The sequence below is a fragment of the Pocillopora verrucosa genome, chromosome 3, assembly GCF_036669915.1.
Source record: "Pocillopora verrucosa isolate sample1 chromosome 3, ASM3666991v2, whole genome shotgun sequence".
In the NCBI taxonomy this organism is placed as follows: Eukaryota; Metazoa; Cnidaria; class Anthozoa; order Scleractinia; family Pocilloporidae; genus Pocillopora; species Pocillopora verrucosa.
In genome coordinates, this window is record NC_089314.1 from 17952105 (window position 1) to 17968500 (window position 16396).

The 16396-nt window shown below is 38.6% G+C and overlaps 1 protein-coding gene across 4 annotated transcripts; it reads left to right on the top strand.

Annotated features, from left to right (window-relative positions):
* Positions 1-721: 721 nt before the first annotated feature.
* LOC131794353 (contactin-associated protein like 5-3) lies at positions 722-15903 on the top strand. Of its 4 annotated transcripts, none has more exons than XM_059111881.2 (3): positions 722-907; positions 9340-9809; positions 12094-15903. In XM_059111881.2, the coding sequence occupies exons 2-3, from the start codon at positions 9565-9567 to the stop codon at positions 15404-15406; spliced, it is 3558 nt and encodes a 1185-aa protein (XP_058967864.2). In that variant the 5' UTR covers positions 722-907; positions 9340-9564; the 3' UTR covers positions 15407-15903. The 4 variants fall into 4 exon arrangements, with proteins under 4 accessions (XP_058967864.2, XP_066020754.1, XP_058967863.2 ...); XM_066164657.1 differs by lacking the exon at positions 722-907 and adding an exon at positions 3574-3675; XM_059111880.2 differs by lacking the exon at positions 722-907 and adding an exon at positions 5393-5527.
* Positions 15904-16396: the final 493 nt, after the last annotated feature.

Sequence of the window (16396 nt, forward strand, 5' to 3'; positions counted from 1 at the left end):
AGTATGCTTGCCTCGTGCATTGCCTCGTGTCGCGTAGATATTCCTGGAAAAAATATGATTCGGCTGTTGTAGCGGTGGCAATTGCCAGTCACGATACTCGCTCAACTAGGCTTTGCGTCGTGTCGCTGAAGAATCTATATTACACTGAACCTTATTTCAGTATTTTAACAAAGTAGCAAACGGATCTCTCGGGTTATACCGATACTTAAGCTTTCCTCTTCGACTTTTTAGGCCACCGATAACAAGTTACTAAGAGGTCCCATACAGACTTTTTCTGGTTTTGAAATTGAAAGGAAGATGTCTCCGCTCATTATTTAAAAGCTTCGCAACTGCGTTTTATTCAATCTGCTTCAATCGGGTGTTCAGACCTACTGGCCAAAGTCCAATGCTGGGCGCCAAATCGACAAAAAAAGAGACGCTAGCCGTACGCTATGATGTCAGGATAATAAACCCGTCAAAGTTGTCTGCCTGATGACTGTCTGCAATAAAAGAATCCTGTTTGTTGTATTTCTTTAAATGATCAATTATAGACTGAAATTTCCCAATATGGGAATGTCTTCAATATTACGTGATGTTCTAAGACCCTTCCAACGCGATAATTTTCCCGCCTTTTTCACTCGCGGTTGCCACACGCCGTGTTTCCCGCTACTTTATGTGAGTGCGTCCTTCCTGTTATTCTTCAACTGTCTTCGCCTGTTTACATAACCTCTCATCGTAATCTCGAGTAACATAATACTTCACAAACAAAATCTCTTATTTTCGCATTAACTAATGCTGTATTTTTGTTGCTTCAGTGGTAATCTGCTCAAGCACCTCCTCGGTTTGGACTGGAAACTTTCACCGACCGCCGGATTGCTTTTGAAAACAAACTGAGTGAAGGATAGTTGCAATATTTTCACGTACTGAGGTGAGTGTTAAAGTTTTGACATCTCACGCAACAAAAGCTCAAAAGCGTACGTCTTAAGAGCAAGGACAAAAGGTTAAGGAAGAGACATTGTTCAATTCCACACCTACAGTGTGTAATTCAACTCATTCGTGAATCGGAAAAATCACTTTCCCGGCCATGGCAGGTCAAACAGCAAAAATTAACTCTGGTATAAGTCATACAACCAACGTTTATTCTCATAACTTTCTCAAGCCTGATGAAAAATAGGAACTGGAGATCTCTATTCCTAGTAAATGGAAATATTTCAGGCGCTCAAGTGTGCGAACAGCTGAAAATAGACGGCGAAAGCTTCAATGTTTGTCGCTTCGTTTCGCCATCATCGTACTTTGAATACTCGGCACTTTGGGATGTCAGCGTGTATTTTGAAGAGGTTTTGCTGGTTCCGGCCGATTGCATGCCGTTAAGTGTAAAGCAATTTCCTAACTTAAACCAACAAGTGCAGAAGCTCGGATCAGATAGCAAGTAGGAAAATGTATCAAATTCTTTCTAATATCACTCAACTAGAAAATATAGTGTTTACTTTGGGTTTGATAATGACATTTTAGGCTTATTTTCACTCTGTTTATAATATCGAGGGTATTCTGCTCGAAGGGAGAGATTCAAAACTGTTTTTAGAATTAATACGTACGTTATCACTATTATCAGTGTTTTACAACTAGCATTTCAAAGCAGCTGGTAATTTGGCTTAACGAGTCTGATCTAATCTCTGTGTCGATTAACCAAACAAACTTGATGTAAAAGACCTTAAAATTAACAAGGCATTCACAAAAGACCCAAAGTTCTTGACGGCACATAACATTATCTTTTCCATAATTCACTGCTTTTCCAATTCCAACTAATGTACAGTATATGGTCACTGTAATCGATATCTTTTGATGCCGTGGCCCAGTCCTCTATGAACCGGTCTCGCTTTGTGCTCGCCTAATACTTTAATACTCTTATGAATTAGGCTTACTGCACGAAACGAAAACAATGAGTACATGTCAGTCGTTAATCTACCAAGAAAATATTCAGTGATAAAATCAAACAAAAACACGATTACAGTCCACTCTAATTTGCCGCTAATTTGTTGCCCATAATTTGTCAGCGACATGTCTCTTTTAGCTGAAAGGAATTTCCTGAAAACGTGTGCTCCAAAAAAAAGATAAAATTCTTTATTCTCTCCAGACAATAGACGTCGGATATGGCAATCTCCTCAATCCCGAATACTGTAAACCGCAGATTATTCAAAGAGATAAATTTATGCCTTTTGCATCATACAGTAATGTGAATTCCATCACTCGTGAACCACGGCAAATCTAGTCAATGCCGAACAACTCAGACTTTCCGATGCATGTGACACTATATTTTTACCATGACTAACTGTGTTAGCCTTCATAATGTTAGATATGATTCCTTTGCTCACCGTTGTCTTGCAAGCGCACTGAGGGATGTCCTGGCTTAGGTTTACCTTATCTTGGCCTCAAATAATCGAACTTTACTCTACTCTCTATTTTCTGTGGGGCTTAGATTGGTGTTTGCGTGCAAACGTGATGTAACACATCGTTTGATTTGTGTCAAGTTGTGGGTGTTAGAGCGTCCTTGGAGGGCTCCAACCTTTCTGCAAAAAACTGTGAGTGCTTCACTGTCTTCCTCGAATTAAATCATCCCGCTGCCATACATGTATGCCTTATCTGCAAGAGATCTTGATGCGAAGAAGAAGAGTTATTATTACAGTTGAGCTTTCAAGAGGAAAGCCACCTACATTTGCGTAGCGAGAGATCATATAACTTGTCCAATACGGCGCACGTGGTTTCGACTTCTTTTCAGTCACGCTTCAGCAACTATGAAGTCCTTACTGAGTATATACGTCATGTTGAAAATGTTGTTGTTAATCATGGTTTCATAGCCAAATGAACGTTTAATTGTTTGTCTCACGATGTAAGAGGCAGGCAAACTGATCGCAACGTTTCGACTGCTATACAGCTGGTCTTCGTCAGGCGAAGGTCGAAATGTTTCCCTCGTGAATTGTTATTAGATGTCGGTCTTAACAGCATTGTTAAGCTCTGGTTGTAAATTATTATTCTGTTTCTCTAAGAACGCATTTCGGTGGTTTTCGCAATCTTATTTAGGATCTACCTTTGAGGGAACTAAACAGAAGCTCTATTGATTTTAAGCAGATGTATAGCTAACGTTGGCGCTGTAAGTTTCTTGGACAGCTAACCGTCTGTTTTTTTTCTTTCGATATGGAGAAAAAGCCCTAAGCGTGAAGAAGTTGAGACAGATGAAACAATAAAATAACACCACGCATAATGTGACGGCCCCTCCTCTCTCAAATTAAGATATATACTTGCCATCCGACGCTCGCGAGGGGGAAAAGAAAGGGAGAAATATTTTTTCACGCATGCAAGGCAGCTATTAATACAAAGTAAATTTCTTACGCATAACCCAAAACTGATGTTAAGTATCCTTAGCTGTAATTGATTTACACGATGCGACCAAGATTGGCACTGTACATCTTAACATGTAATTGGTGCCTGATGTAAATAGCTGACACAAGAAACGTTCTGACATTCATTTTCCAAATTTTAGTAAAAACGACAAATGAGTATTTACGGTATTTAAGACAGTCGCTAGATCTTAGCAAGGGGATATTAGCGTATAATTCCAGTATTACTTCGAGCGATTTACCGAAATCATACGCGGCTAAAGAGACAACTTTCGACGGTCTTGGATGTGAAACGAGGTTGGTGAGTGGTACTATATTTCTGTGTCTGCATGGTAATTGTAGCAACAACAGCTGGCATAGTATAGTCAAAAAAAATTTCGGAAAGGCCGCCCTGTTAGCGAGTTAGCATGGGATTGAAATTAGCAATCTATTCAATTGTGCAATCAACCTCTCCTCAGTTATTCTTTATTTTTTTCTGTCTTTACCTTGGCATTTTGCTGATAACAAATTTACCCACTGTCTGATCTATCCTCGAGTATGAATAAAGGCAAACGTGCATTCACGCAATACATTGTGCGAGTGCTGGGGTGCTGGACTTATAATTTTAAACCGAATTGATTCTCCCGTTTAGATGCAGCGGAACTGTAAGGAAGTTCCATTAATCCGAGTGCGTTTTTTGCTTTATTAAGTGAAAGAAGAAAGAAATCTGTTCCAACTTCCAGTGACAATTTGGAATTATATTTCATGTGCATATACTATACAGGGGACCAAGCAGTCTGCACGATCGATGACTTGTTAACTAGCAACAGAACACCTCAGCTTTTAGCAAGAGCGCCAAAGATTTTGCCGCTTTTTTTATACCTTGACCTCAGACCTCTTACCAAAATGTCGCTATCATCTTTTAACGCATGGGATACATTTCGATAACTGCAAACAGGCGGTCTCTCGCAAGGGAAAAGCCGAAATTCATATGAAACGTATTTCAAAATAATTTGGCTTCCTAGACCATTATGGTCCCTATTGGGCCAGGTTCGAACTCTGTTATTATTTCGGTGGTAAGTTTCTAAAGAAACTGCGGCGCTGTGTCGGTGGGGGGTACTAAGGGGATGATTTGGTTGTACCAACTGAGTTGATAATGTAAGTAGGCCACCGTAAGGGGTATCTAAAGCTGACTTTTCGAATGTTAGCCCTCCGTTATTCGCTCTGACGAAAGCCTAACACTCGAAACGTCAGCTTTAGAACTCTCTACAGTTCCCTTTCATCGACGCAGTTGATAAAACCAAATTATCCTATTGCTAGTTTAGTTCAGCTCCAGACAAATCCGCGGATTCTAGTCTCATTCTTTGGTCCATATTTATTGTAGAGTCAAAAACTAGACCTGACATTCTAATAAGTACTTATTGAACCAGCGCCCACACATAGAGGACGTTAGATCAAGGCAAATATTTGAAAAAACTAAATTTATGTTTCTGAGAGTTCAAGAAATGATTAAAGATTCTAATAAATACGCACTTCGATAGCTGTCAAGACAAAGGTCAGGAAAGTTACAAATTTTGATCGACTTCAACCTTCAAGATTTCCTTTGAGAAGTTTCCGGGGCGAAACTGGCATGGAGACTTTAAAGGTTCGTAGATTAAAGTTCAACAGCCATTTCTTGTTTTCATGTTTTGTCTGCGAAATAATCAAGACTCTTTTCGAGAAATCACGGCAAAAATTTTCTTTACCCTCCTCTGGAAATTAAAAGTTCGATGATGTAAAAACGGAGTATATCATACACTCCGTCTAGCAGCCCCATTGACGAAAACAGCAAGTTCTCCTTGAACAACCGAGCAAACGTGCTTAATTTCCCGATTAACAATTTGATAGGTAAGGAATTACACTTGGATCTCAACATCTGATATCAATATAGGTCCGCCCCTTTTTGTGAACTTGGCCCTAGTTTCTCCAGAGCAGCTGACCACAGAAAAAAAAATCATTAGTAAACGATGAGCTACTTAATTGTCTTTAATTGGGCTTGAAGACACTCCGTCGCCCTGTGCGTTTATAGTAATTGTAAAGAAGCACTGTAACAAGCTTCTGCTACGTGTTCAAAATGTAACACTAAGATTCTTTGAACTTTAACTGACCTTGAAAGAAGCGAGGCATATGAAAGGGTGAGTCATAACGTGAATTCTGATGTACTGCCCCCAAAACAGGTGTTTTCAATTTCTATTCTCTGTGATCCTTTGTCTAACTGCTTTCACATTGTGGTACGCATGGGTTTTATACTTTGAAGATTCTGTATCTCTTTGTTTTTTATTAACTTTGTCTTATTGTTCAGGTTTAAGAAATATTTAATTTCACTGTTTTAAAAGGTCCAATAAAGGGCAGTACACCAGTCAAAGGTTTGCTTTAACGTCAAACGTGCCCAACAGTAGTTCATAAACGGTTTATTGATAGTTTTGTTCGCTTTCCCTCTGTTACCATTGAACTTTTTTATATGTTCGAAATTAGACTAAAACTGATTCGTTTCTCGTAAAGTGCGCCAAAATATTTTGCATGTAACTGCTCGCTAAATATCTTGGCAAACTGAGACCGTATATTCGAAGCCAGTTTTTCTCAAAAATACATCTGACGTCTGAAAATTGTTAAGCTAGTTGAAATGTTATTGCTACAGGTGACTTAATCAATCTTCGAAGGAATTCGCCATCACTGCTCTGCGCGTGGAGTGAAAACCGAGCAAACTCAAATAAATCACCATGTCTAACCATTCATTGAAGGCTCTTCAAACTAAATGTCGTTGAATAACCGAAAATGCTTGGTTTCATCAAGCGTTTTAAATGCATTTAGAGGCTGCAAATTCTAAAAATTTTGGTTATCTCTCATATTTAAATTCAATCCAAAACACCCCGGAGAGTACACCATATTGATTTTTTAGCTTTTTCTACTTTGCCTACGCATTCTGATATTTTCCTCGCAGATACAAGTTTGGTATTGGCTTCTTGTAAAAGACTTCTGCCAAAGAGGCGTTATTTATTACACGAATATGAATAACAAAACATTCATTTATCTAACAGTTCTTCAAATATTTTTGTTCGCTCACCAAACAGTTGTTGTACAGTTATCACGTTTAGTTCTATTGGGCACGCGAGGGACGACTCTTCACACCATGTGGTACCAGCCATTGAATTAGGTCTCCATGTCCTGTTTTTATCGCATTTCTAAGTATTCTTCATATCTTTTAACTTTATTCAAATTTTGAGCATTACTATGAGGCGGTTAATTAAATTTCGGTGAAATGGAGCTGTTTGAAAAGTCTTTCGCCGTTCTGAACTCCTGAGTATAACGAAAAACGTTTAAATATTATTATCATTACGCAAATTAAAAGTAGCTGATAAACAATCTTCCTCCGGGAAATAAGTTTAAAGTTATATCCAAACAGCAAGCAATAAAGTCTTTCAAATTTATATGTTTCCATGTGGGAGGTCATTTGACCACAAACAACTGAATACTTTTTGTATATATTTTACTTTTATTGGTTATTGTTCTTTCTTATCTTAAGAGCTCGTGTGTTTCCGAGTATTAAATACGCTTATTCCTGCACGATTACCAAGTTAGTTTTATGGAGAGGGTGAAATGTTGGATAGGAAAGAGGAAATTTGGTATTTTTATGCCCATCAAAGATATGTAATTGTCGAAAACTTCTTTGAGAGTTATTGTGACTTATGCAGGTTTTTTGGTCAGTTAACCTGGCGAAGCTTATGAACAACGAGTACTGACTATATTCCAAACCGTACGAGAAATAATAATAAATACAGAGTTAAAGAATGAAAGAAAAATTAAAAGTTCTCATGATGATCATTCTCCTAGGAAATGCCGAATTACTATGTAAACTAAGAAGAGTCTCTACAAGAATTGTATTTGTTTTTGCATATAACCATGCCATAACAGTTCTTCAGCAATTTCCACACCCCAAACTACTTGAAAAATAGTAGCGAGTCATCTTTTTTGAATTCTTAGTAGCAATGGAATTTTAATCGAATGAAAACCCAAACTTTTAAGCTTGTTAGTCGCGCTAAGTACCAACATGGCAAATTGGCTATTCAAAATTATAGCTCAACCGTAAAAATCTACTAGTTTGCAGTTTGCAAAACTGTTTGTTCTTTTTTCTCCACGATGGCGTCTGTGGTTCTCCGAGAAAGAAAGTAGGGTTGCAGGTTTTTTTTTCAAGGTTGAAAGAACCAGAATTTCTACTTTCTTTTATTGTTTTTAGGCAACAACGGCCTCTTCAAACAAGAAAGCCCTCGAACGATCAATAATAACAAGTCTAATATGCGGCACGTGGCCGTAAAACTAAACACATAATAATTCGTACATAATCCTCTTTTATCCTTATTGTCCGGCGTTCTTTTGCTTCAAACATTGCTTTCCCGACCACATACCAGCATATTTCGCAGGTTTGATGTACCACGTGGTGGTAAATAAATTTTTAATGTGGGACAGTTTGTGGCCAAACTAACACGAACCTCAATTCATGTAGTGTCCATTACTGAAGGTGTAGCTTATTAGCAGCTGATCGCTATCCGAAACGCCGAGTGCAATTTCATGACAATTTCCCCGAAAAGTAAATTTTCCATTGAGACGAGTATAAATCAAATAAAGAATGACAAGACAATTAAGCGCGAGTTTTTATTGAATAATGTTATTACGCTGACAGAGATGGGTTATTAACCTTTTGTTTCAAAATGTCCTAAACACGATTTAATTGGCAGGCCATGAATCGCTTGCGTAAATAAATGTAGTTTCTTAATTACTGAGAGTAGATGAAACAAGAATGTCAAAATATTGAAGTAGATCTGTCACCTGTCCGTGGAAATGTGAATTTGTTTTAAATTATCTGGTCTGCACACAGTGGGTTACTTCATAACTAGACAAACGTTGCAGAGAAACTAATATCACGGGCGACAATTTTCAAAGGATAAACTGGAGATATCGAAAACTCTCGTATCTCTCCTTACAGCGCGAATATTCAGTCATTACTGAAGCTTTTTGTTTTATGAAATTTTTATCGATGAAAACAGCCGTTTTACATTTCGACCACTTTCCTTTGATATAATGCTTTGTAACGAGTGAGAAATAGGAATCATTTTAATTAATCTCACGGAGAACGCCAGTAAATAATCGTTCCTGAGTTCGTAAGTTTTTTCGGACAAATATAAGAAGTTGTAACTATGGAAATTCGCCTTTCTTCCATCTCCGGCAAAAATGTCCTGTTTGTTTCACTCTGTTTCGTTGTTTAATCCAACTTTATGCTCTGAATATAGAGGCTGCGAATCGTTTCCCCTCCGCATACCCTGAAAAATTAATAACAACCACTACAGACTGGACGGCAATTAGGAAAATCAAGAGCGGAAAAAAGTATTTTCCAACTGAATCGCTTCGCCTTGTTTGATGACTTGTTTCAATATTTTCTTGTGCTGTCACAAACCAGATATTAGGTCGCCTTGTCAAGAATTTGAACGGATACGCAAGTATCAAAAAACACATACTTGTTTCGAATGTGACAATTACTGGGCATTCTAGTCCAATTAGCATCGAGGATGCCCACAACTTCTGTCCTTCTGTCCAATTGATTTAGTAATTATTCATACGCGAAACGTCAGCTCAAGAGAAAGTTGGATAAAATATCCAAAAGAGGAGTTATCAGACGTGAAATCTATTATTGTGCTCTTGTGCTGCATTCCCTTACAGCGGCAAACTCGCCGTTTCAGCATGGCCCCAGTGAAAACGGTAATTGTCAATGCCTCTCAGCGCTGCCTGAGCTTTTTGCATAGATCAATAAACCGGCTAACTGGGATAATTAATTTTGAAATGGACAAATGGAATAGTGTTCTCCTCTTTGTAACTGGGTGAGATTAAACGTACAATATGCTTTGTTATAGCTGCGCTTTATAATTTCTTTATTTTTTCTCTTTATTTTTCGCAGCCCGGGGACATGCTGGCTCGGGCGTAGCGATCAAAGGAGTCTCATTATTCACCAACATTGTTTAGCGATATACGAAAGGCTGGTCAATGGTATAAATAAGGAGACCAGCGCAGAGGAGGCAATGAGCTCGGTCAAGCTTTAGACACGGATGGCAGCTGTTGTTAATGTTGATTTGAAGAGCAAAAAAGAATCGGGTTGGACGTTCGGAAAGGGCACCCACGCAAAATGTTTACGGTCGCAACACTCTGTTTGTTATTTCTGGCTCTGATTACATCGTACGGACATGGTGAAAGATACACGAGGTTCGACGGATCAACATATGTCACGTATTCCTACAAAGGAGAGCAGCGAACTCTTCCAAACAACATCCGTCTCGTGTTCCGAACGATCAAACCTTCTGGAATACTTTTACACGCGACCAGCGGCGGAGACGACTTCATAACCCTTGAGCTCCTGCGTGGAAAAATCAGGTATGTAAGCCTGTTAGGTAGTTTCCACTTATCTAAGTTAACATCTTGGTCTGTTCTCTCGGTGAAGTGGGATGTTGATTATTTTTTTTAAAGCAAGAGCGACATTCGTCAAATGTCTTTGGAAACTGTTCAATAGGGAGCCTAACCTAAACTTAGCACAGGCGCATAAGTGTTTTATTCAACGCGCTTAGGTTAAGAGCGGAGTAAACTTCCAAGGCTACTTATAAAACAAGGCTATCCGTTTATCTTTTTTATAAGCAAGAGACTTCATTTTATGCACGTAATAATTATTGGTAATATTTGGTCGAATTTGTGCAGGCCCACGCTGGGAAATTGTAAAAAGAAAATGAAATTATTCTGATAAAATAGGGATAAAATATTTAGTTGAAAATTTCATTACTCCGCCTTATCAAAGGCGAGCAGTCTTTACGTGAAAGAGAGGATTAAGAAACCCTGCATGGCGTGCATCAATCCATGGCAAAAGAATAAAAACGCTTGTACATAAAATCCAAGTAGTTAATAAAGACAGACTGATCATCCTTTGTTTATTGGAAGGTTTGAAATGTAAGCTTGTTTTACATCAAATTCATACAACATCGGTCGTGAAATTTTTATAAAGAAGAGTGGCCCGGATCGGCTGATAGTGTTTTACGGTTTTGCCGGAAAGAATTTATTTTCATTACTTTTGATTAGTTCGTCATGGAATCGAATTCATTTGATTTTCTATATTTCCGTTTACTTTATTTACGTCAGTTTGTAAGCTGTAAAATCAAAAAACGTCTCACTGGTAAGTCTCGGTAATTTGTTTTTTGTGGCTTCTGTGTCAGGGATCCCTGCTGTGAGTTATTCACGTTTATCCAGATTTTTTACGTCGATCCGTTACTTTTTCTATGTACTCTTTTCTAAACCTATAAACCCCTCATGTAAGTAGCTACAAACTATTACAGTCGTCATTTCAACATTATGACAGAAACTGTTTCACCAGGAGGGTAATTACAAAGAGAGATGAATTGTGTGTACTCGAAGAAAGCCACTCTGGCTGCACCTGCAATAACTTAAGTATACGCAGACGCAGTTCAGTTAGTACATCATAAAATATTTATGTCGACTGTCCTGTTTTCTTAATGTAAGTCACAAGACAATGCTACAATCAAAGATAACTATTTTATAAAGTCTGTTTTTAAAAGCAGTGAGCGCTAATCGCAGCTCGTAACACTTAATTTATAACAAATCATCGCGAACTGAGAGTTAAATCGGCGCCACCGTTGACAAAATCCTTGAGTATTCTTTTACTCTAAGGTCGACCAGTATGCTTTGTACTAATGCATGTTTTAAATTGAAAAAAAACCGAATTTCGAGTGTCACCTCCCGTTACTGAAAGTTTTTCTTCTTTCCGTGGAATGAAGTCTACAATGAATTGTGTCTTTGAGGGAAATTTTGCTCAATGGAATTATGTTGTTTAGTGTTATCTGATGGATATTTTGGCCTCCAAAGCAGTTTTCAAGCTGTATACAGAGGAATTACGCAGGATTTTCCTAACTTTGCATAAGTTATCAGTTCAATCAAGTAGATTTGTAAGATTCTAGAAACCTCTAGAGTTCATAGAGAGACGTGTTGTCTTTAAACTTTCAGTTAATCATATTAAATTTTATTGAGACATACAAATATATTATTCATGTTCAAAACATTAAACGCAGTGCCACCTAGTTTTTCTGACCTAACCTAAAAATTTCTCTTACATCGGTAGCGATCTCAAACAATAATCCAGGTGAACATTTTTTGAAAAAGACTGCCTATACTCGATCAAAATTTGATTCAATTTTTTGTATAACATTCTCGAAAACTGGGTACGATATGAATGCATCAATTTCCTAAGTTGTTTCAGAATTTTCAAGATTCGCTTTTATTGGTGGAATTATATAAGAATTTGCACCTCCCTAACATGAAGATAAAAATGATATTTTTGGTCTTATGTGCATCTCTGGTCTAATGATATCACTGTTCAGATCTAATTTAAAAGGATATGGATCTACAGGCACTAGAACAAATTTGCAATTAACAATACCGGTATTTTCACCACGCTTTTAACAGGTGGTGGCTCCAAAAATCGCCTTAGCGATTCTTACTAATATTAATAATGGTGTGTTTTGTTTATTTTTGAGGTCAAAATCTTATGGATTCTTCTGAGAAAACTGAGATGATGATGATGTGATTGATGATAGTTATTTTGATTCGTAAATAATTTTGTCTCAGTTGATTCAATTGTCCTTTTCCCACTTGATAGGTATTCGATGTCTGACGGGAGTATGCAGAATATGACTACTGGAATAGTTTCTATTGAGCATTTTGGAAAAGTCGTTGATATGGCGAATAACGAATGGCATCAAGTGGATTGGACGAAACAGACAACTAATTCGTGGACTCTTTACGTTGACACCTCAACAGAAGTGATCAAAGTCCCTGGATTTCACTCCAGGACTTTTGCAGATCAGACGATTTACCTGGGCGGTGTTGACGTTGATAGGATAAAGTCAAGGCACCTACTTTTAAGCGACCGTGATTTTGTTCCCTTTGAGGGTTGTCTCCAAGACGAACATGTGACTGTAGACGACCTAATGCTGCATAATTTCACGAGAGTAGGAAACGAAACTTTGCCAGACTGCAATGATACAACGGAGGAGTATGACCCAGTTACTTTTAAAAAACCTGAGTCCTTCATGAAGATCGATGTTCCTAGTGTAAACGCTGTCAAGTACAGTGTAAAGTTCCGCACTCATGATGGCGAAGGGATTTTATTATTTGAGAGGATAACGAAAGCAAATGGTGCTAAGATTAACGTCTCTCTAACTGGTGGTAGCATTAAGCTACGTGTGACATTTGCAAAGAAAGAATCTCCCGTCATTCTTCATGGTGGTGCTAATCTTGACGACGGAATGTGGCATTCTGTTTCTGTTGATATCAGCATACGACGAGTAAGTCTGCAGGTTGACTCTGACTTCGCGTCTTCCCGAAGCGGGCGTTCGCAAGGAACATTTTTAAGCAGCTCCGAAGTCTTTGTCGGAGCAGATAATCAAGGCAAGTTCGGCTTTGTAGGATGTATGCGCGATTTCATGGTGCAAGGACAGAAACTCAACTGGACAGATGAATACAAATCCCAGATAGGGGAGAAAGACATGAAAAAGTGTTCTTTGTTGGACCTGTGTATACCTAATCCATGTCGGAATGGTGGAAGATGCTCCCAGGCCAGGAACAAAACAATTTGTCATTGCGCGGCTACTGACTTTAAGGGTCCAAAATGCGAGACACCTTCCTTCTTCATGCAGACATGCGCTGATTGGTGGAAAGCTGGGAAGAGAAGTAATGGATACTATAGGATAAATCCTCGTCATTTAAAACCTTTTCCCGTTTATTGTAATATGACGAACATAGAAGGGCCTTCAACTATAATTTTTCACACTCAAGACAGAGTTCGTGTTAAAGCTGCTCAATATAAAACTGGCGGAAAATACCGTCACGTCATCAAATACGCAACTACTAACATTAGGAACATAAATTATCTTATAACAAGTAGCACTCATTGCAGACAATACCTAGCATACCATTGCTACAACTCAGTCCTTTTTGACTCGCCTAAAAAGTTTAATCTCCAGTCTGGTCGTGGGGCAAGATGGGTGTCACGTGACGGAAAATTACAAGATTACTGGTCGGGTGCCGCGCACGGGAGTATGAAGTGCGCGTGCGGTATGAATCAAACTTGTGTAGAACGTTCTAAAGCCTGTAACTGCGATACTCTTGACAATAAATGGCACGACGATGGCGGGTATTTGACAAATGTAACGAGCCTTCCCGTCAAATCCTTAATATTTAGTGTTGATGGAACCAACGCGAAATCTCGGTACGTACTTGGTAGTCTTGAATGTTACGGGTCGACAACCAAGAGGACAACAACTACTATCGTTCCTGTTAGTGACACTCTAGGTACACCACAACCATCCACTAAAAGTCTAACAAAGTCTCCAAGCACCATTTCTTCCACCGCCTACAAGCCTCCCCTTTCAAAAGAAGATGGAATACGCGCCTCGAGAGCACCGTTAGGAGAAGAAGTGTTTTCCTCCACAGCATCCACCAGCGCCTTAGAAGTGAACAGTCCTGCCACTCCCGAACCAACTAATGACAAAGTTGACATTGTGGTTATCGAAACTCCAAAAAAGTATATAACAATCCGAGAAAACGCCAATCAGGAACTCGTGCTAATTATTCTGAGTGTTATACTTGCCATTTTTGTGATTGCTATTGTTGTGCTTCTCGTCAAACAAAATTTATTTTTACCTTGCAAGTGCAAGTGCTTAAAAGCACCTCTGTACCACGATGTGCGCCATATGGATGTTATAGAGCTCGGCCCACCAAGTCCTACGTACGCTGAGACAGAACCGGAGCCGATTCAACAGTTTGAGACAAGTCCCTATCAAACGAGAAATTATGATATTGGATCATCTCATGACTGTCATGAAATGTCATCTCCAGAACTGTACAGTGATGCTGAGACTGACAGACTTGACATCAGCAACGGAAGCTGTTCGGGGATTTCGGAAAATGCCGATGTTGAAAAAGATAAGCCCGAGAAAAACATTGAATACGAAGATATCGACCTCGGGGTCATTGACTTTGTTCCAAGCCTTACCTCCAGAAAGCAGCTTAGCACAGAAGAGAAATTCAAGAAGCTTACGGAGGTCATTTTAGATGTTCTGTCTGCGTCAGACGTCAGAGCTAATCATAGCGACAGAAAGGAAAATCCCTTAAGCCCTATTAAGCCAAAAGACGTAGACCTTCGTGAATCAAGTTTTGAGTTTTCTCAATCGCATCTGCCCGCAAATGAACAGTTGCTGGATTCGGACAATGATTCTACTGCTACAGTTTCAGAGTTAAGCTCAGATCAAGACCTCTTTAATGGAGATCAGTGTGCAGAAAACTATCCATGCGATAAGGGAACTCCTTGCAGTCGTGAGTGCAATGAATCTTCTAAGGAACACACTATCGAGATTTATAAGCCATCACGAGAAAGAGGAATAAGCCGAAACAACTGGATATCGTCCGATCCACATGACAATTATCTATCTTTGGACGTAGACAACCTTGAGGACGATACTCTCGAGGCGCAGCCTTTAAGTTCAGCTTTGAGTGGCTACGATTACAAAGAAGAGATTCCCACTGAAATAGATATTATGTCTCCTTGCGCGGGGAATGAAAATTATCGTCCTGCCTCTTGCGACGGAGGAGAAAATGAAGTGATATTTCATAGGGATGATAAACGAAAGCACAGTTCGCCGCGTTCGCGCTTATTTTCCCGCCAAAAAAGTGAAGAGGAAGCGCTACTTCCCTCAAAGCAAGCAAATGAAACGCAGGAGATAGGAAGCGATCGTTTCCGCGAAAACATTCAAAGGCACCATAGCGGCTTTTCAAATAGCTTTTACCGGCAACCACATCAGCAGCAGAACGCATCAGCTTGCAAAAAGCAGCCTGAAAACGGCCAAACCAAAGAGCGCAGAATAAATTCGTCGAAGCAAGTGCATGCACAAAAATATGAGACCGAACTATAGCTTTTATAACAATGCTGAATAGCCCGGAGAATTCTAGTCTAGATGTTCGACTATTTACATCTTAGTTTGTTAAACAGTATCAGACATTAAGTTAGAATTTTTTTAGTGCTATTATCAACGCACCCTAGATTTAATTTTTCAAAAAGGATGTAAATAAGTCTATCAAACTGGTAAATATACAATAAAGTAAATTTTAATAAAATAGTCCATAAAAAGGCAAGATTATTTATAAACTAGAAAGAAAAACACCTATGTTGTTAAAAAGTAATGTAAGTCGCCAGTCTATTGGAGAAAATGTTCGTTAAAGAAGTTACCAACCAAAATTTCGTTTGAAGTGAATTTAACTAACAATAATAAAAACCAAAGTTGCATGATATTTGAAACCTATGAGTGTTTTGTAATTATGGAAAGTCCTTTCTTGGATTTTTTCTCTTCTAATTTCCGATGATTCCGTTATTTCAGTGCTTATTTTACTCTATATATCTCAAAAATTTTGCTACAACTCGGCATTCAAATTTCATTGTGATCCAAAATTTATGCATACAAGTGATTTGATTTGGTAAAAAAAGGTGACCGAAGAGGTCTGGATTAAGCAGTCACTAACAACAAGCTCAATGTATCAGTGTTCTCGTTTCTTTGAAAAAAATCTTAAAATTGAGCATACAATTTTTGCGCGGTAAGGAAAGTTAAGTTATGTTAAAATTAAAGAAGGATTAGAATTCTATCCATGAAAAGCGAAGGTTTCGTCGATCTTTTCTGAAAAAGAAAAAATTAGGGAAGGAACTGCTTAAGAGATTTTAAACCGGCCGGTTAAAAATAAGTTCAATTTTATTAGCTTGAAACTTTCTAGAATAATAATGGAATTGCTAAGGATCTCCGCTTACACTTTCCTTTCAAGCTAAACATTGGTTTCATGTGTGAGAGGTAAGTTTCAATACTACCATAAAAGAGACTTAAAAACCACTCGTGACTTCCTTCTCTAACCCTGTT

Excerpts from the sequence above, each read along its gene's own strand:
- LOC131794353 (XM_059111881.2), top strand. The coding sequence starts at position 9,565 with ATGTTTACGGTCGCAACACTCTGTTTGTTATTTCTGGCTCTGATTACA. Across the intron at positions 9,810-12,093 it reads CTCCTGCGTGGAAAAATCAG|GTATTCGATGTCTGACGGGA; the intron begins GTATGTAAGCCT and ends CCCACTTGATAG.